At 40.2% G+C, this 21284-nt stretch overlaps 1 protein-coding gene and 1 non-coding gene across 5 annotated transcripts in view; one reads left to right on the top strand and one right to left on the bottom strand.

The window, feature by feature from the left end:
* Positions 1 to 3544: 3544 nt before the first annotated feature.
* DNAJC12 (DnaJ heat shock protein family (Hsp40) member C12) overlaps positions 3545 to 21284 on the bottom strand; it is a 42689-nt gene continuing 24949 nt past the window's right edge. For all 4 annotated transcript variants that reach the window (XM_078345824.1, XM_035268255.3, XM_054243002.2 and 1 more), the window contains 2 exons: positions 14247 to 14451; positions 3545 to 4081 (listed from right to left, as the gene is read on the bottom strand). In XM_078345824.1, coding sequence (XP_078201950.1) covers positions 3996 to 4081; positions 14247 to 14451 — 291 coding nt within the window. In that variant the 3' untranslated portion in view covers positions 3545 to 3995. The remainder of the gene's footprint in view (positions 4082 to 14246; positions 14452 to 21284) is intronic.
* LOC118146528 (U6 spliceosomal RNA) lies at positions 17165 to 17268 on the top strand. The gene has a single exon (XR_004732389.1). It is a non-coding gene; the product is annotated as a U6 spliceosomal RNA (small nuclear RNA).

The raw sequence follows: 21284 nt of genomic DNA, 5'->3' as shown, positions 1-21284 counted from the left end.
AACAATTGGGAAATGAGTCTGTAACAAAAATAGAATGGAAAGTGGGAATGAAGCGTTTTGCCTTTGACAAGTCATTAAAAGTCATCAGTGTTATAAATCAGTCTGGGGGGAAAAGAAAAAATAAATAAAACCCTGATTCTTAGATTCAAAAATTCACTTATTCCATATGGTATTTATTTGGGTGCCTACATGGGCGAGGCAGGCATTTTAACAGGCAATTGTTGCCTTTTGGCGGGAACCGCCATTTTCTAATTACTCACCAAAATGAGGAACACAGAGAAAAAGAGGAGAGGTACCCGGCAGATGTTCTCTAGACCTTTTAGAAAACAACGACTTGTTCCTTTGACCCTGTACATGCGAATCTATAAGAAAGGTGATATTGTAGACATCAAGGGAATGGGTTGTTCAAAAAGGAATGCCCGCAAGTGTTACCACACAAAACCGGAAGAGTCTACAGTGTTACCCCAGCCTGCCGTTGGCATTGTTGTAAACACACGAGTTGAGGGCAAGATTCTTGCCAAGAGAATTCGTGTGCTTATTGAGCACATTAAACACTCTAGGAGCCGAGATAGCTCCCTGAAACACGTGAAGGAAAATGATCAGAAAAAGGAAGAAGCTAAAAAGAAAGGCACCTGGGTTCAACTGAAGCTCCAGCCTGCTCCACCCAGAGAAGCGCAATCGTGGGCACCAATGGGAAGGCGCCTGAGCTGCTGGAATCTATTCCCTTTGAATTCATGGCATAATAGGTGTAAAAAATAACAAAAGACCTCTGAACTGTAAAAATGTTCCTCTTCATTCAGTATAAGCGTGGTGTCCTTCCCCCAAAGAAATATTTAAAGCAAATTTTAATTTTGTCCTGATTCACCGTGTAATGTCTTTACTATTCAAACAACGTATTTCTTGCTGAAAGATGTGAGGTGGCTTATTATGCCACAAATTACTCAATTGGTTGCAAAACAGCCATGTATTATTTATGAAATGTTTGTACTGTTTTGAAGATAGTCCCTCTAAATCACCATAGAAGAAATAAAATAATTTACAAAAATTAAAAAAAAAAAAATAGGCAATTGTTGTCCAAAAGTTCACTTTACTAAATTAACATTCTAGGTTTTTTGCATTTATTTTTTATATTTGAAGTAAAATTTGCAAAATGGTGATGCCAAACCATGTTTTACTAAAGTGCTAAAATATTGATAGATATAATTATCTAAACAGTTGGCCCTAACTTTTAGACTTCACAAAACAATAAAAATTTGAATAAAAATAAGAGAACCAACACAGAGTTGTATTAGTTAAAAAAAAGAGTTTTCATGGACGTTATGGACAGAATGGTGTCCCCTTGAAATTCATAAGTTGAAGTCCCAAACCCCAGTACCTCATAAAGTAAGCTTATTTGCAGATAAGATCTGGAAAAAGGAGATTAAGTTAAAATGAGGTCATTAGGGTGGGCCTTATTCGGATATGACTGGTGTCCTTTGAAGAAAAGGAAGAGACACCACGGATGTGTATGCACAGAGAAAAGGCCATGTGAGGACAAAGCAAGAAGGTGGCCATCTTGCAAGCCAAAAGAGGCCTCAGAGAAAGCAAACCTGCTGACACCTTGATCTTGGACTTCTAGCCTCCAGACCTGTGAGAAACACTGTTTAAGCAACTAGTCTATGGTATTTTGTTGTGGCAGCCCTGGCAAACTAATACAGGCTATTCTGACACCATTTCATTAAAGGAAACACATTTCAAACTACAATGGTTGAAGCACCAGGCACAGTGGTTCAAGCCTGTAATCCGAGCACTTTGGGAGGCCGAGGTTGGTGAATCACCTGAGGTCAGGAGTTTGAAACAAGACTGGTTAATATGGTGAAACCTCATCTCAACAGGCATGGTGGCAGATGTCTGTAATCGCAGCTACTCAGGAGACTGAGGCAGGAGAATCGCTTGAACCCAGGAGGCTGACGTTGCAGTGAGTCGAGATTGCGCCACTGTGCTCCAGCCTGGGCGATGAAGTTAGATCTGTTTCAAGAAAAAAATAAAATTAAAAATAAAAATAAAAATAAACTACAATGGTTGGGAGTACATGGCATCTAAATAACAGACAGCCCTTTATAATGAATACATTTAGTTTTTTAAAAGACACTGTCTGACATCTAAATAAGACAGCCCTTTATACTGAATAAATTTAGCTTTTTAAAAGACACTGTCTGTGGAGGAGGGGAGTGGGAAAAAATGGAAAACAAAATTGCTTAGTCCACTGGACTACTTAACAAAATATCATAAACTGGGTAGCTTATAAACAACAAAATTTTATTTCTCACATTTCTGGAGACTGGGAAGTCCAAGAATAGGGCAGATTTGTTATCTGGTGAGGTCCCACTTTCTGGCTTACAGAGGGTGACTTCCTGCTGTGTCTTCACATGGTGGAAGGAAGGCAAGGGGTCTCTCTCTTTCTCAATCCTCTTTCATAAGAGCACTAATCCCATTCATGAGGGTGAGCCCACATGACATAATTACCTCCCAAAGGCATCACCTCCTAATACCATCACCTTGGGCTCTAGGAATTTCTACTTGTGAAGTTGGGAGGAACATAAATATTCAGACCATAGTACTTTCTATACTCTTTACCTTTCTCATTGTGCTGTAGCCTAGTGAAAACTCTGTCACTAAGAAACCTCCACTCTAAAATCCTTTTTTCTCTTTATTTTTCATTCACTTGTTCACAAGCTAAGAAATAACTATAGACTACATGTTACCATCAATAATTGCAACCCAAAGAAGTTCTATTACCTAACAGGTCCATTTCCATAGTTGTAATACATTTTATAGACTTATCATTTGTGGCCGGGCACAGCGGCTCATGCCTATAATCCTAGCACTTTGGGAGGCCAAGGTGGGCAGATCACTTGAGGTCAGGAGTTTGATACCAGCCTGGCCAACATGGTGAAACCCCATTGCTACTAAACGTACAAAAAAAATCAGCTGGGCATGGTGGTATACTCCTGTAATCCCAGCTACTTGGGAGGCTGAGGCAGGAGGATCACTTGAACTTGGGAGGCGGAGGTTGCAGTGAGCTGAGGTCACAAAACTGCACTCCAGCTTGGGAGACAGAGCAAGACTCATCTCAAAAAAAAAAAAAAATTATCACTTGCTTATATAACACAAGAAATCTTGTGAAAATATAATTTCCTCAAGTAAATAATAACTTTAAATTAAATTAGAAATGTCTATTCAAATTATTTTTAAAATACAGTCAAGTCCAGGCATGGTGGGTCATAGCTGTATTCTGAGCACTCTAGGAGGCCAAGATGGGAGGATCACTTGAGGCCAGGAGTTCAAGACTAGCCTGGGCAGCTAGCAAGATCTCATCTCTACAGAAAATAAAAAATTAGCCAGGCATGGTGGTGTGTGTCTCTAGTCCTAGCTACTAGGGAGGCTGAGGTAGGAGGATCACTTGAGCACAGGAGTTTGAGGTTATGCTGAGCTATCATTATTACACTGTACTCTAGCCTGGGTGACAGAACAAAACCCTAAAAAAAATTGAATTATAAATTCATTTATGAACTTTGGGGAAATTATTTATTTCACTCCATGGGGTTTAGGCAAGTAATTTCACATTTCATTGTAAGTCAAAGACAAGAAAACATTTTTTGTACATCCATCATTAATAGCGATCATAGTATATCAATGAAATAATTAAATACACTGTACAGAGATTGATTTTTAATGGATTTCTACAAATAGCATTAACAGGAAAAAACATAATACAATCTACTCTGTATCTAAGAGCTTTAATTTATTCAAATATTGGAAGAAATTTGTCTTCTGAAATTTTTCTCATTTAAAAAGCACTATGAGATCTGGTTCAAGGATGGAGGAATCAATTAGTACTCAGCAATTCACAGACATGACATATAAACATGACAGGCTGAAAATATAAAGAAAGACTGCATGTTGGCAGCGTAAGGGACAGTCTTGCTCTTCCTCATTTTTGAAGCAGAGATATTTCATATTTCATAGTTTCTGAACTTCCTCAGGAGTTCTGAGGGAGCATCCGTGGACCAGCGGAAACGAAGGTGCCAACCATTCACATCTGAAAAATATTAAAAGGAAAGAAAAGGAATATTTAAAATCATAGTAGGAAAAGAAAAGTCAATCTTGTTATAGTAAAACAGTTTAGGGATAAGATTTCACTGCAACAGGTACAATGTAAAAATAAGACTTTAGTACGAATTATCAACATCTTACAGAAATGGATTAACTTAAGCAGACTGGAATTCTTATGAATAGGAATTATAATTTATATGAATGAGAAGATCTCACATGCTTAAACACTTAGTAAGAGGAAATACATAGATGTCTCTGGTGGTGGGGATTTTGACAATTCACATGCCAAGAAATTTGAAACCAATTTCACAGTTTTCAAAAATCTTTCAAAAGCAAAAAGTCAATGGTAAAAGGATCCCTGGAAATACAAGTACTGGAACTTAATTCCATGGTAATAACATTTTTTTAAATTATAATAAACAACATTGTTGAAAACCAGAGGAAAAAAAGGTAATCTTCCTTCTCTACTAGAAGTATAAATTGGCAAAACTCCTCTGGCTGGCAATTTGGCAATATTTATCAAACTTGTGAATATGTATAAACCTTTGACCCAGTAATTTTACTTCTTGAAATTTATCCTAAGGAAATAATAATGGATGCACCCAATGATTTAATTGTAAGAATGTTTATAATTATATCATTTATACATTTTTTTTTGCAAACCAGGAAACATTCTAAATCTTTAGCAAATGAAAGCTGGTTAAAAGGTTTTGATACAGTCATTAACAATTTTTTAATATTTACTGTCATAGAAAAATGCTCATAGCATATTGCTAAGTGACAGTTAAAAAACTGTTTATGCTGGGCACAGTGGCTCATGCCTGTAATCCTAGCACTTTGGGAGGCCGAGGTGTGTGGATCACCAGGTTAGGAATTTGAGACCAGCCTGGCCAATATGGTAAAACCCTGTCTCTACTAAAAATACAAAAATTATCGGGGCACGGTGGCATGCATTTGTAACCCCAGCCACTCAGGAGGCAGAGGCAGGAGAATCACTTGAACCTGGGATGTGGAGGTTGCAATGAGCCAAAATCACACCATTGCATTCCAGCCTGGGCAACAGAGTGAGACTCCATCTCAAAAAAAAAAAAATGTTTATATAGTACTGTCTCATTCCTAAACTCATTATTTTCATGAGTATTTATGTGAAATGTTTTTAAGTCTAAAAGAAGAAGCCCAGGCATGGTGGCTTACACCCATAATCCTTGCACTTCAGGAGGCTGAGGCAGGTGCATCTCTTGAGCTCAGGAGTTTGAGACCAGCCTGGGTAACATGGCAAAATCCTGTCTCTACCAAAAAAAAAAAAAAAAATACAAAATATTAGCCAGGCATGGTGGCACATGCCCGTGGTACCAGCTACTTAGGAGGCTAAGACAGGAAGATCACTTGAGCCTGGAGGCAGAGGTTGCAGTGAGCTGAGAGTGCGCCACTGCACTCAAGCCTGGGTAATAGAGTAAGACTCTCAAAAAACAAACAGATAAGAAAAAGTACACCAATCTTTAAAAAAAATAATAAAAAAAAATTTTTAAAGGCTGGGCGCTGTGGCTCATGCCTGTAACCCTAGCACTTTGGGAGGCCGAGGTGGGTGGATCACCTGAGGTCAGTTCAAGACCAGCCTGGCCATCATGGTGAAACCCCATCTTTAAAAAAAAAAAAAAGAAAAGGTACACCAAAATTAACAGTATTTATCCCTGGATTATTGCAATAGATGTAATTTTCTTTTTTATACTCTTTTTTGTTGATCTGTACTTTCTAATTTTTCTACAATAAACAAGCATGCTTTTTGTCTTTTTATGTTTATAATATTGCTAATGAAAAAGCAGGTTACAGAATAATATATAAAATATGCTTCCATTGCTATTTTAATATAGTATACAAATATGTAGTTAGAAAAAATCATATACAGAATGGTTAACAGTGGTTATCTCAGAAAAACAGATTACAGACACTTTTTAAAGAATTATTGGAAGCCAAGTGTGGTGACTCATACTTGTAATCCCAGCACTCTAGGAGGCCGAAGCAGCGAGATCACAAGGTCAGGAGTTAGACACCAGCCTGTCCAATATGGTGAAACCCTGTTTCTACTAAAAAATACAAAAATTAGCCAACTGTGGTGGCACACACCTGTAGTCCCAGCTACTAGGGAGGCTGAGGCAAGAGAATTGCTTGAACTGGTAGGCAGAGGTTGCAGTGAGCAGAGATCATGCCACTGCATTCCAGCCTGGGAGACAAAATGAGACTCTGCCTCAAAAAAAAATAATAATAGTTATTGGAGAAAACAAATCTGAAGAATTTCCATTTGGGGAAAAAGCAAAAAAGAAATTTTTTCTGATTGCTATATTTGTTCCTATAATCAAAACTTACTCACAAAATTTTTATACTGTGATCCTTTTAGATATACTAACACAAATGAAAATAAACCAAAATACCGATAATACATATTTCTCTAAATTTTAAGATTATGAGTTATAGCTTCTTCCTTTTCCTTGATCATATTTTCTCAAATTTTATATAGTAAATAAGTGTCATTTTTGTTTAAAAAGATGTAGTTTACAGTTTGGGTTCCTCTAGAAATAGACATGCAGACAAGAACTTGAAACAGATTGGGCACAGTGGCCCACACCTATAATCGCAGCACTTTGGGAGGCTGAGGCCAATGGATCACTTGACCTCAGGAGTTTGAGACCAGCCTGGGCAACATGGTGAAACCCCATCTCTATAAAAACTTAGCCAGATATTGTGGTGCACGCCTGCAGTCCCAGCTATGTGGGGGGCTGGGGTGGGAGAATCATTCGAGCCTAGGAGGTTGAGGCAGCGGTAAGTTGTGATCACACCCCAGCGCTCCAGCCTGGGTAACAGTGTAAGACCCTGTCTCAAAACAAAAAGAATTTGAAACAAAGTGGCTAATTTGGGAGGTGATCCCAAGAGGCACCCTAGCAGAATGAGAACCAAATCTATAAAAGGTACATTATCAAACAAGTTACCACCATGGGTGACTGCAAATGATCCCACTGGGGAATCCTGGGTGACACATAAAACTTCTTAGAGTTATCCCATGTGAGGAGTGAAGGAGCTGGGGAATTTAGCTTCCCACTCCCACTTATTATTGTCATCCAAAGGGCATTTACTCCCTGGCACTTACTGCCTGCTGATTTGCTGCCAAGCAGACTCCATTGCCAGAGCAAGCCCTCTGGCAGAGTCACAGTGTTTGTAGTTGGGGCCACAGGGTTGGCAATGCATAGGAAGGTAGGTGCCCAGGGACATGGCAGCACACCAAAATCACTGGGTACATTTAAATTTTTCTTTCCCTTTTTTACTCCAAGATGTTACATAAAACTATTTGATTCTTGAACTGTATTTATCAGAAGGCATATTTATTGCATATTTAAGCAGAAAGAAAGTAAAAATGAGATTGTCTTTCACAGTGGTTTTCAGTTGTGGTGCTCCATATTTTACTGTTACAATAACGAATTAGAACGTGGTGGGGACTATTTGATGGCTACTCATTACAGAAGAGACATCAAAAAGCAAACTCCAAAGTGAATATCTAGCACTGCTTGAGGAAATCAGCAAACATGCTGAAAAGTAATACATAAGAAGTCACTCAGGGCTTGGTAAAGTTGACGTGAATAATATTTCTTAAATGCTGACATTATGAAAATTTACACTGCAGTAAAATGAAATCATAAATAATCATGCAAAGGCACTTTGATATATCAAACTCCAGCTTTAAGGCACTAGTCAGAAAAGCCAATAATCTTTTAAACAGCATAAAGAAAATACTGGTAAATGCAACCTTTGGCAGAACTTCATAATTCTCCGACAACAGCTTCTTAGAACAATAATTCCCAGCTGGATGCAATGGTTCACACCTGTAATCCCAGCACTTTGGGAGGCCTAGGTAGGCAGATCACCTGAGGTCAGGAGTTCTAGACCAGCCTGGCCAACATGGCGAAACGATGTCTCTACTAAAAATACAAAAATTAGCCAGGCGTGGTGGTAGGCACCTGTAATCCCACATACTTGGGAGGTGGACGCAGGAGAATTGCTTAAACTGGGGAGGTAGAGGTTGCAGTGAGCCGAGACCACACCATTGCACTCCAGCCTGGACAAGAGTGAAACTCTGTTTCAAAAAAAAAAAGAACAATGATTCCCAACCCCTCCACTTCATTCTTTTTTTTTTAGACACAGCGAGACACAGGGTCTTGTTCTTTAACCCAGGCTGGGGTGCAGTGGCAGGATCACAGCTCACTGCAGCTCAAGCAATTCTCCTGCCTCAGCCTCCCAAGTCTCTGGGATTACAGGTACATGCCACCATATCTAGCTAATGTTTTTTTAAATTTCGTAGAGACTGGGCTCTTGCTATGTTGCCCAAGCTAGTCTTGAAGTTCTGGCCTCAAGCAATCCTCCTACCTCAGCATCCCAAAGTTCTAGGATTACAGGCCCAAGCCACCACGGCCGGCTCCACTTCATTCTTAAACAATAGCACACACATCACAATATGAAGACATCAAAACTGACATTCACAATTTGTTCTGAATACATTATATGTGAAAATTATATGAATTGTCATTATCTTTTAGTATGCAAGTAAATAGAGTCGAGAACCAGGAAGAGGAAAAGAAAAGCATTCGGGACACAAATGCCTGCCCAAAGATTCTATCACAAGCCAGCTGCCAAAATGACCTGCCTTGCCTCTAAGGCTAGTTTTACCTATTGCCATCACTCACCACTTAGAGCTTGCTAGTTCCCAAAAACTTTGCTAGTGTCAATGAGTTTTCTTTCAAAACGATATGTAACATTTCTCTTTCCAATAAAACCTCCAACTTTTGTTTGTTCTTCAGGCATACCAAAGACCACCCCATATGTGTGTGCCCTGAATTGCAATGTAGTTTTTATATATTTTCCAAAGTAAAACGTTTTACATAGAGATGAGAATCTATATTTTTGTTTGACTTTGACATAATATATATCTACACTGTGGAATGCTCTCAGCTGTTAAAAAGAAGGAATTCATTCTGAATGTAAGGATTTAAAGAGAAGTCCCTTAATAATAAAAGTTAACACTAGCCAGGTGTGGTGGCTCATGCCTGTAATTCCAGCACTTTGGGAGGCCGAAGCGGGTGGATCATGAGGTCAGCAGATAGAGACCATCCTGGCCAACATCATGATACCCCATCTCTACTAAAAATGCAAAAAAATTAGCTGGGCACGGTGGCACATGCTTGTAGTCTCAGCTACCCAGGAGGCTGAGGCAGTAGAATTGCTTGAATCCAGGAGGCAGAGATTCCAGTGAGCCAAGATTGAGCCACTGCACTACAGCCTGGGCAACAGTCAAAAAAAAAGTTAACACTAAAATAGTGTTTATGATGTGCCTGGTACTGGTCTAAATATTTTATGTATATTAAGTTACTGTGTGTGTGTGCGCTCACGCACTTGTGACAGGCTCTCATTCTGTCACCCAGGCTGGAGTACAGTGGTGCAGTTGTAGCTCACTGCAGACTCAACACCCCCACATACACACACCTGGGCTCAAGTAACTGGAATTACAGGCATGCACGACCACTCCTGGCTAATTTTCATATTCTTTTTTTAGAGATGGGGTTTTGCCATGTTGCCCAGGCTGGTCTCCAATTTCTAGCCTCAAGCAATCCACCCACCTCAGCCTCCCTAATTGCTGGGATTACAGGTGAGCCACTGCACCTTGACAGTTATTTGCTTCTTAAAAAAAAAAATCTTATGAGGTAGACAGTAATATTTTGACCATTGCATAACCAAGAAGACAGAGATGGAGAGGGGTTAACTAGCTTGTCCAAGGTCATACAACTCATCAGTGAAAAGCTGAGCCCACACTCTTACCCACTGTGTAACACAGAGAAATGGTACAGTGTAACCCCATTCTTTACTTGTAAAGCTCTCCTAAGTGCACATATATACACTTGTGTTAGCATAGAGAACAGTGGAAGGGAACGTACCTGAGTGTCTGCCTTGGTTACTTCAAGAAGTAGAAGCAGAAAAGATTGGCAGCCTGGGATAGACACTAAGTTACTGCCTATACATGATTCTTTGAATTTTGTTCCTTTTTTTTTTTTTTTTTTTTTAATTTTTTGAGACGGAGTTTCGCTCTTGTTACCCAGGCTAGCGTGCAATGGCACGATCTCGGCTCACAGCAACCTCCACCTCCTGGGTTCAAGCAATTCTCCTGCCTCAGCCTCCTGAGTAGCTGAATTACAGGCACACACCACCTTGCCCAGCTAATTTTTGTGTTTTTCGTAGAGAGGGGGTTTCACCATGTTAACCAGGATGGTCTCGATCTCTTGACCTCGTGATCCACCCGCCTCAGCCTCCCAAAGTGCTGGGATTACAGGTTTGAGCCACCGCGCCCGGCCCCTGAATTTTGTTCCATTTTTTGAGACGTAGTCTAGCTCTGTTGCCTAGGCTGGAGTGCACTGGCACAATCTGGGCTCACTGCAACCTCTGCCTCCTGAGTTCAAGCGATTCCCTGCTTTAGCCTCCCAAGTAGCTAGGATGACAGGCACATGCCACCACACCCAGTTAATTTTTGTATTTTTAGTAGAAATGGGGTTTTATCCTGTTGGCCAGGATAGTCTTGATCTCCTGACCTCAGGATCTGTCCTCCTCAGCCTCTCAAAGTGCTAGGATTACAGGCATAAGCCACCACACTCAGCCAATTCTTTAACGTTTTTAACAGCAAGTCTATACTACTTTTGCTCTTATTTAGTCTTTAAATGGCTATTTTTTAAAAAGAAGGAAAATTTCATAGAATTCTATGAGAAGGGCTCAAGAGGCCTCAGCGTCATGCCCGAGTCTCTGCAGTATCTCCCACTCCACCCACACTACACCTAATTCTGGTGTGTGCAGACTTGGCCTGAATCTGACAGAAAGACTCGGGGAACCCCCAGGGGTTTAAGACTCACAGAACTGAACATTCATCATGTTTGCATGCAGGGCAGTGATAGTACTCCTGTGTTTGCTTAAAATATTGTTTTTCTACATTTCAGGCTTCTCCTTTGATAAGTTAGTTATATTATAACCATTTCCAGTTACTAGGTGATGCAATCAATGTGCCGATTCCACAGTGATCTCTTGGGTAACCCACAGAGACATCTGAATCAAACTTTATGAATCTTCATTCCCAGCAAGAAGAGAGCATGTAAAAGTTCTCCCCAAAGAGATTTGAAGTGACTATTTCTCAAAAACTATAATCCACCACAAGCCATCTAATTATCTTCTTTTTAATACAGATGTTCGAGGGTATTCAAGAATGTTCTGCTTAAAGGCTAAATTCTAATAGGGTGCTACATCACAAGCCTGAGAATCAACACATAATAATTTGAAGGATAGTTACAATGTGTGTATATACAACAACCTAAACTAGTTGGATGGCTAGATAGATGGCCAGGTAGACAAATAATACAAACAGCTAACGTTTACCTAGGGCTTCCTAGAGGTGAATAGCTGTGCTAAGCATTTTGTAAGTTTCTCCTCATTTAATCCTCATAGTAGCCCTATAAGAAAGTACTATTTTTTTTTTTTTTTTTTTGAGACGGAGTTTCACTCTTGTTACCCAGGCTGGAGTGCAATGGCGTGATCTCGGCTCACCACAACCTCCGCCTCCTGGGATCAGGCAATTCTCCTGCCTCAGCCTCCGGAGTAGGTGGGACTACAGGCACGCGCCACTCTGCCCAGCTAAATTTTTGTATTTTTAGTAAAGACGGGGTTTCACCATGTTGACCAGGATGGTCTTGATCTCTTGACCTCGTGATCCATCCGCCTCAGCCTCCCAAAGTGCTGGGATTACAGGCTTGAGCCACCGCGCCCAGCCTAGAAAGTACTATTTTTGATTTAAGAGACAGTCTCACTACATCACCCAGGACTGAATGCAGCACCTATTCACAAGTGTGATCATTGCACACAGCAGCCTTGAACTCCTGACCTCAAGCCAGCTTCCTGCCTCAGCCTCCTGAGTAGTTAGGACCACAAGTGCATGCCATGGATGAGCAAGTACTATTTTAATCCCTATTTTATAGATGCAGAAACTGAGTCTAGAGAAGTTGAGTAACTTTGCCAAGTAATACAGATAATTAGTCGAACTAAGATGTGAACTCAGGTAGTGTAGCTTGGTAGCCAGGAGATAAACTTCTATAATACTCGGCTTCAGTGGATTTATAAATTATTCAGAATGTCTACAGAGCTACTTACAGATAACATAATATCAGGCCAGGTGTGGTGGCTCATGCCTATAATCTCAGAACTTGGGAGGCCCAGGCAGGCAGATTATTTGAGGTCAGGAGTTCAAGACCAGCCTGGCCAACATGGTGAAACCCCATCTCTACTAAAATGCAAAACTTAGCCAGACATGGTGGCAGGCACCTGTAGTCCCAGCTACTGGGGAGTCTGAGGCACAAGAATCGCTTGAACCCGGGAGTCAAAGGTTGCAGTGAGCTGAGATCATGCCCTACACTCCAGCCTACAAGATAGAAGGAGACTCCATCTCGATAAATGAATGAATGAATGAAGGCCAGGCGTGGTGGCTCACACCTGTAATCCAAGCACTTTGGGAGGCTGAGGCAGGTGGATCGCCTGAGATCAGGAGTTCCAGACCAGCCTGGCCAACATGGTGAAACCCCGTCTCTACTAAAAAATGCAAAAAATTAGCTGAGTGTGGTGGCACATGCCTGTAAACCCAGCTACTCGGGAGGCAGAGGCAAGAGAATCACTTAAATCTGGGAGGTGGAGGTTGCAGTGAGCCAAGATCATACCATTGTACTCCAGCCTGGGCAACAAGAGCGAGACTCCATTTCAAAAAAAAAGTTTTTTTAATTAATGAAATAAAGCATTATCACAGGATAGGGCAATACCTTGGAACACTGACTCTGAAGCCAAACTGCCTTGGTTCCTCAACCTCCTTGGACTTTGGTTTTCTTAACTATAAAATGAGAATAATATTGATAGCCCCCCAACCTTGTAGTGAGGATTAAATAAGTTAATTCATGTAAAATTAACATTTAATGAGATAATAAATGTAAACTAATATATGTAAAGAGTGTTTCTGTACACAGTAAACCTTCAATAAATGTTAGCTAGTGTTATTTCAGGAGACAAAAGACACTGAGAATTGTCTCAAGGTTTCCCTTGAGGAATGTCTTCTAGTTTCAGCATCAATGCTAAGTGTCTTTTAAGGTGCTAAACCAATCTTTAAGCTTGGCACTGCTGTGCAAATTGAAAAAGTTAAGAATAAATGCAATAACAAACATATGAAAAAATGCTCACCATCACTGGTCATTAGAGAAATGCAAATCAAAACCACACTGAGATACCATCTCACCCCAGTTAGAATGGAGATTGTTAAAAAGTCAGGAACAAACAGATGCTGGAGAGGATGTGGAGAAATAGGAACACTTTTACACTGTTGGTGGGAGTGTAAATTAGTTCAACCACTGTGGAAGATAGTGTGATGATTCGTCAAGGATCTAGAACCAGAAATACCATTTGACCCAGCAATCCCATCATTGGGTATATATCCAAAGGATTATAAATCGTTCTACTATAAGGACACATGCACACAAATGTTCACTGCAGCACAGTTTACAATAGCAAAGACCTGGAGCCAACCCAAATGCCCATCGATGATAGACTGGGTAGGGAAAATGTGGCACATATACATCATGGAATATTATGCAGCCATCAAAAACGATGAGTTCATGTCCTTTGTAGGGACATGGATGAACCTGGAAACCATCATTCTCAGCAAACTGACACAAGAGCAGAAAATCAAACACTGCATGTTCTCACTCATAGGCGGGTGTTGAACAATGAGAACACACGGACACAGGGAGGGGAGCACTACACACTGGGGTCTGTTGGGGGGAAATAGGGGAGGGAAAGCAGGGAGTGGGGAGTTGGGGAAAGATAGCATGGGGAGAAATGCCAGATATAGGTGATGGGGAGGAAGGCAGCAAATCACACTACCACGTGTGTACCTATGCAACTATCTTGCATGTTCTTCACATGTCCCCAAAATTTAAAATGCAATTTAAAAAAAAAGAAAAAAAAAGAATAAATGCAATATAAACAAAGCTCTTTAATTTCAGACCTTCTCCATTCTGCAGTTATACAACATGACTCACTTGAAGAATCTGGATTTTGCGGAGAGACTGGCTTCTCCAGGGGCTTAGATTCGTTTTCCTCCACTTTCTCTGTGGTTGAAGCCAGCTCCTCTTTCTTTCTTTCTCTTTGCTCATTCCATTCCTCATATTCAATCTTGTTGGTAAGAGTCTTGTCAGATTCTTCCAGCATCAGGTCCTTTTTACCTCTGACAGCCCAGTGCATTGACTAAATTAATGTAAAGCAGAGACATAAAAATTAAATTGATATTATATGGTTTTCTATATTTAAAGTTTGATATGTAGTAACACCTGACCTACTCCTGTAGTGCTAATTAACAGCATGTTAGACGTGACTATTAATCAGATACTGGTAAATTAATTAAAATATTAATCCAACTATTGATAGTTACTTTTTACCACACACCCTTTTGTACCTTTATCATCTTCTGTTCTGTATATGTATTTTCTATTAGATTTAAAAATTGAACAGATGGATGAATGGAGGGATAGATGGAAGAACTAACAGATGAATACAGCAAAAAAGAGAGCTTTTTGAGTTTGCTATCAAGAATGTTTCAAGTGGAATCATTAGTCCTAGCATCAACCAAAATAATGCATAACTGTTTCTTAAAACCTCATCTGGATACTGTGGGAAGCTATTCCTGAAGTGCTAACGAACAGTGACATACTACCTCTATTAACAAAACTCAAGACTAGAGGGAAACATAGCCTTTTAACACCCTAAAATCATAAATATTCTAGCTCTCTGCCCTACTCAAATCAAAGCAGTCATATATTTCCTCCTCCAACCTATGTCTTCCCAACTACAAAGCATCATCATACTGAACCCACTTCCCCAAATATAACCAGTCCAGAGGATAATCAACTAGGATCTATGAACCACCCCATCAAGCAGCCACTCCCACCAATAAATGTAATCAGCTCTCACCCGAGCAAGAAAAAGAAACGGGCTGGGTGCAGTGGCTCATGCCTGCAATCCTAGCACTTTGGGAAGCCACGGTGGGTGGATCACTTGAGGCCAGGAGTTTGAGATCAGCCTGGCCAACGTGATGAAACCCTGTCTCTACTAAAAATACAAAAATTAGCTGGGCATGGTGGCACACACCTGTAATCCCAGCTACTCAGGAGGCTGAGGTGGGAGAATTGCTTGATTGAACCCAGGAGGTGGAGGTTGCAGTGAACTGAGATCGTACCACTGCACTCCAGCCTGGGCAACAAAGCAAGACTCTGTCTCAAAAAAGAAAAAGAAATAGGAAGGAAAGGCACCAAAATGTAACTGTAGTTATGCCTGTGTAATAGAATTATATATTTAGTTTTTGTATTTCCCAAATTTTCTATGAGAAGAATATATATATGTACAATTAGAAAACATTCTATTTTAGGCCAGGCTCAGGCACTCACACCTGTAATCCCAGCACTTTGGGAGGCCAAGGAGGGTGGATCACAAGGTCAGGAATTCCAAACCAGCCTGGCCAACATGGTGAAACCCCATTTCTACTAAAAAAACAAAAATTAGTTGGGTAAGATAGTGAGCGCCTATAATCCCAGCTACCCGGAAGTCTGAGGCACGAGACTCACTTGAACCCAGAGGTTGTAGTGAGCTGGTATTGCACCACTGCACTCCAGCCTGGGTGACAGAGTGAGACTCTGTCTCACAAAAAAAAAAAAAAGAAAGAAAAGAAAACATTCTATTTTAAAAATTAAATGTAGTTTTGTAGTTATGAAGCAAAAACATACAAGGAGGAAGATTCCTGGTGCCAACAATATGTGTGGGAAGGGAATAGTTACAGAGTAAACACTTCAAAACCATTTCCTAAATTGTAAATGCAAGTATTACCCATTTCTCTGTAGATTTTATTTCAAAATAAAAATGTTAATTTTTAAAAGAGGAAATACCTCAGCTGGTATTTAAAAAAATTGGCTTTTGTTTGGCTGATTTAGGTTTGTTGTTTTGGTTTGGTTTTTGCATATGCACAGAATAAAAGAGGCTGCCAGTGACTTCCTTACAGAGGGAAAAGGATATTAGGAAGGTTAGTGAAAAACCAGGAATAAGACATTCAAGAATTCAGGGCCCAGAGAGCTGAAAATGTAGACTGAGAGCTTCACAAACCAGCAAGGTGGCCTGTATCTGATGTACTCATCTCTGCGCCTCAGTTCTTCTCTCCTGAAACCAAATACCTATGGTCTGCCTTAGATAAGTGGTTAGGATTAATGCCTAATCCACAGTAAATGCTTTAAAGGCCCTCAGTGAAAAGATATTCTGAAATAGTAGTCTTATTCATCTCCTTTGTGAGCAAATTAGAATAAAATATGTTATTATCAGACTCCCACATCTGCTGATCCTAATTAAAGAAATATACAGAAGAAATAGCCAAACTGTATCTAACCTTAGATACAAGTGCTTCTCAGGCTTTGTAGTTCAATCAAAGGACTGATATCAGAGTGATGCAAAGCAGCCTGGTTTGCTGGGACACAGTTAGATAGTCTGCAAATCACTTATTTCTGTGTTCACAGAGCATATTTCTCAACTCCCCAGTGGTATTAGTTGTACAGAATAACATTTAACATCAAGTGAACTAGTCTATTTTGGAGCAATTCGTTTCAATAGAATCAGCATCAGTAAAAGATATCAAAAGACAACAATTTATACAGACTAAGAGAGAGATTAGAAAGGGGAGAATCTGTACAGCAAGATAATAAAAGGCACAAGACAGAAAATCAGTATATGCATGGAAGGAACTAACACTAAACAGAGAGCAAGCCTAGGTGCAAAGGCCACTAATCTTAACAGTTTGTGAAATCACTATGTTCTTCCACCTTCACAATTAACTCTTTAACCAGCTTTCTTCAATGAGTTGGGTTTTTTTTCTAGGAAGCCATTTTCTTAAATTCTAGACCTTAGTCAATACTAGGAAATAGTGCTTGCCTCAGCAGCACATGTACCAAAATTGGAATGATACAAAGATTAGCATGGTCCCTGTGCAAAGATAACAGGCACATTCATGAAGCATTCCATTCATACACACACACACACACACACACACACACACATACACACACGGAAATAAAAAATTTTGATTACATGCCAGTAAACACTGGCACAAATTTTTTAAAAATCCATTGACTCAGGTGAGCTGAATAGCTATAGAAAATGGATCAGTTATTATTATCCTGGATCACTGATCACCATGAGTGAATTTTTTTACTTATCATGGTGATTTCTGACCTGCTTTTGGATAGTATCCACTTAAGACAGATCGCCTTTTGAACCAGCAGAAGGTGTTAAATTGCACACTGTTTCCCGTCTGGCTGGTGAAACTCTGGCCATGTGGGCATAGTAGGACACTTTCCTGACACCCCAAAGACACCTTGCCCAGCTGGGAACCCAGAAACAATGAGCAGACAAATAGGTCCACATGCAGCTGACCCAATAAGCCCTCCCAGAGGCAATCAACTTGCCAAATGATTGATTCCCCAAAAATGTGTTGCTATTACTCTTTATAAAATTTATAGCAATTGGGCCGGGCGCGGTGGCTCACGCCTATAATCCCAGCACTTTGGGAGGCCAAGGCAGGTGGATCACGAGGTCAAGAGATTGAGACCATCCTGGTCAACAAGGTGAAACCCCGTCTCTACTAAAAATACAAAAATTAGCTGGGCATGGTGGTGCGCGCCTGTAATCCCAGCTACTTGGGAGGCTGAGGCAGGAAAATTGCTTGAACCCAGGAGGCGGAGGTTGCAGTGAGCCAAGATGGTGCCATTGCATTCCAGTCTGGGTAACAACAGCAAAACTCCGTCTCAACAACAACAAAAAAATTTATAGCAATTGAAGTGGCATGAGATAGTTTTAATAGCTTATGAGAATTTTCCTCAGCTATTCATTTTGACTGTGCCTTTGCTGTGGCTTCTTTTTTTCCACAGCCATCCTAAATCCATGCTGCCATATATTTTGGTGCTAGAGGGAGAGCCACCCACCCCTGGGTCCCTTTGGGTAAAACTGTTTAGCATGAGAACTCTTCAGATTATCCCAGGATCCCAAAAGCCTGGATTACTGAACCCTCACTCTATATCCTCTTTTTCAAACCAATATTACATATCTAAATTTAAGTTGCCAACATATTCATCGACCTGGGTGAGATCTTAAAATAATTTTACAAATTAAACTATCAGGAGGAACTTCTAGAAAACAAAAAGAGAAATAAATAAGTAGGGAGTAAAGTGACAGACTTAGTGTGAGGAAAAAATACCAGTTCAGTTGCATTACTCCTGGGTGATAGAAATGTGGTATATATACACCATGGAATACTACTCAGCCATAAAAAAGGGCAAAATAATATCTTTTGCGGCAACTTAGATGGAGCTGGAGGCCATTGTTCTAAATAAAATAACTTAGGTATGGAAAACCAAATATTGTATGTTCTCCATTATAAAAGGAAGCTAAGCCATGGGTACACAAAAGCTTGCAGAGTGGTATTAATATAATAGACTTTGGAGACTCGGGGGAAGCTGGGAAGGAGAGGGAAGGATAAAAAAACTACATATTGAGAGGCCAGCATGGTGGCTAACACCCATAATCCCAGCACTTTGGGAGGCCAAGGCAGGCAGATCACAAGGTCAGGAGATTGAGACCATCCTAGCCAACATGGTGAAACCCCATCTCTACTAAAAATACAAATATTAGCCAGGAGTGGTGGCATATGCCTGTAGTCCCAGCTACTCAGGAGGCTAAGGCAGGAGAATCACTTGCATCTAGGAGGCAGAGGTGCCAGTGAGCCAAGATTGCACCACTGCACTCCTGCCTGGGCGACAGTGAGACTCTGTCTCAAAATAAATAAATTAAAATAAAAAATTACATATTGGGTACAATGTATATTACTCAGGTGATGGGTGCACTAAAATTCCAGACTTCACCACTATACAATTCATCCATGTGGCTAAAAACCACTTGTATTAGTCCGTTTCACACTGCTATAAAGAACTACCTGAGACTGAGTAATTTATGAGGAAAAAAGGTTAATTGGCACAGTTCCTCAGGCTTAACAGGAAGCATGACTGGAAGGCCTTAGGAAACTTACAATCATGGCGGAAGGTGAAGGGAAAGAAAGGTCTTTCTTCACATGGTGGCAGGAAAGAGGGAGAGAAGCGGAAAGTGCCAACACACTTTTAAACCATCAGATCTCCTGAGAACTCACTATCACTGAGAAAAGCAAGAGGCAAACCCGCCCCATGATCCAATCACCTCCCATCAGGACCCTCATCCAATTCAACATGAGATTTGGGCAGGGACACAAATCCAAACCATATCACCACTTGTACCCCAAAAGCCAATGAAATTTAAGTTTTTATTTTATTTTATTTTTGAGACGGAGTTTCGCTCGTTACCCAGGCTGGAGTGCAATGGCGTGATCTTGGCTCACCGCAACCTCTGCCTCCTGGGTTCAGGCAATTCTCCTGCCTCAACCTCCTGAGTAGCTGGGATTACAGGTACATGCGACCATGCCCAGCTAATTTTTTATATTTTTAGTAGAGACGGGGTTTCACCATGTTGACCAGGATGGTTTCAATCTCTTGACCTCGTGATCCACCCGCCTCGGCCTCCCAAAGTGCTGGGATTACAGGCTTGAGCCACCGCGCCTGGCCCAATTTAAGTTTTTAATATAAGAAAAATATGGCACCCCTGACGCTGTGACATTTGAGGAATTCTGCCGAAGGAGATTCCCAAAATATGATCTTGTGTGTGATGCCACATAAGTACACTGTGATTTGTCCTGCCTTGTGGGTATAGGAACTAAAAATGCTCCCAACCAGAGTGATTATACTGCTTAAATAAAAAGCAGAAACACAGGGTTGATGGTGTAAAGGAAAGGGAATTTATGAGATTTAACAATCTGTAAATGTGCTGGGCATGCGTTTTAGATACATGTCACCTGAAATTGAAATCTTAAAGTTATAATCATTTCGTTGTCAGAATGGCATATATAATATAGTAGTCTGACCTTACCCTCAAGGGGTATTCCAAGACCCCTGTTGATGCCTGAACCTTGGGTAGTACCAAACCTTACATATACTATGCTTTTTCTGATATATACACACCTATGATAAAGTTCATAGTTCAACCCCAGTCCAAAAATAGGTGAGTACAGTACAATAAAATATTTTGAAAGAGAGAGTGTGACAGCACATTCACATTACTTTCATTACATATGTTGTTATAATTTCCTAGTTTATTAGTTATTGTTATTAATCTCTTACTATGCCTAATTTATAACTGTGGCCATGAGGGCACAGTTCTCATAAGCTGTTAAAATTATCTCATGCCACTTCAATTGCAACAAATTTTATAAAGAGTTAATAAAAACACATTTTTGGTGAATTGATCATTTGACAAATTGATTGCCTCTGGGAGGGCTTTTGGGTCAGCCCCATGTGGGCCTATTTGTTTGCTGATTGTTTCTGGGTTCCCAGCTAGGTAAGGTATCTTTGGGGTGGGTCCAATCAGCCATAGACTACCTATCAGGAAAGCTTTCTACTATGCCTGCATGGCTACAGCTATAAATTAGGTACAGTAAGAGATTAATAACAATAACTAATAATAAACAAGGATAATTATAACAATGTATGTAATAAAAGGTACGTAAATCTGCTCTCATACTCTCTCTCAAAATATTTTATTGTACGGTACTCATCTATTTTTGCACTGGGATTGATTGCAGGGAACTAAAACCAAAGAAAGCAAAACTGGGGATAAGGAAAAACACTACTGAATACCTGACTCAAACACCCTAATGATGACATTTACCTACAAAACAATAGACAATGATCTCTTAAGTGATAACAATACTAGGTATGATAATTGTTATTAATTTCTCTTGAGTAGCGGAATGATAAACATGAAAAAAGACACAAAAAGACAAGGTGACAATTAAAATGTTATAGAGAGAAGTGAGGCTCTCACATGCAGAAGTTACTGTAAGGCATAGAACAGAAAGGAATGAGAGGAAAGTTACAGAGCATCTATCAAATGAAGTCTAGAACAGG

The sequence above is a fragment of the Callithrix jacchus genome, chromosome 12 (genome assembly GCF_049354715.1).
Source record: "Callithrix jacchus isolate 240 chromosome 12, calJac240_pri, whole genome shotgun sequence".
Taxonomy (NCBI): Eukaryota; Metazoa; Chordata; class Mammalia; order Primates; family Cebidae; genus Callithrix; species Callithrix jacchus.
The sequence above is the reverse complement of the archived record's forward strand: the minus strand, read 5'-3'. Positions and strand labels throughout refer to the sequence as shown.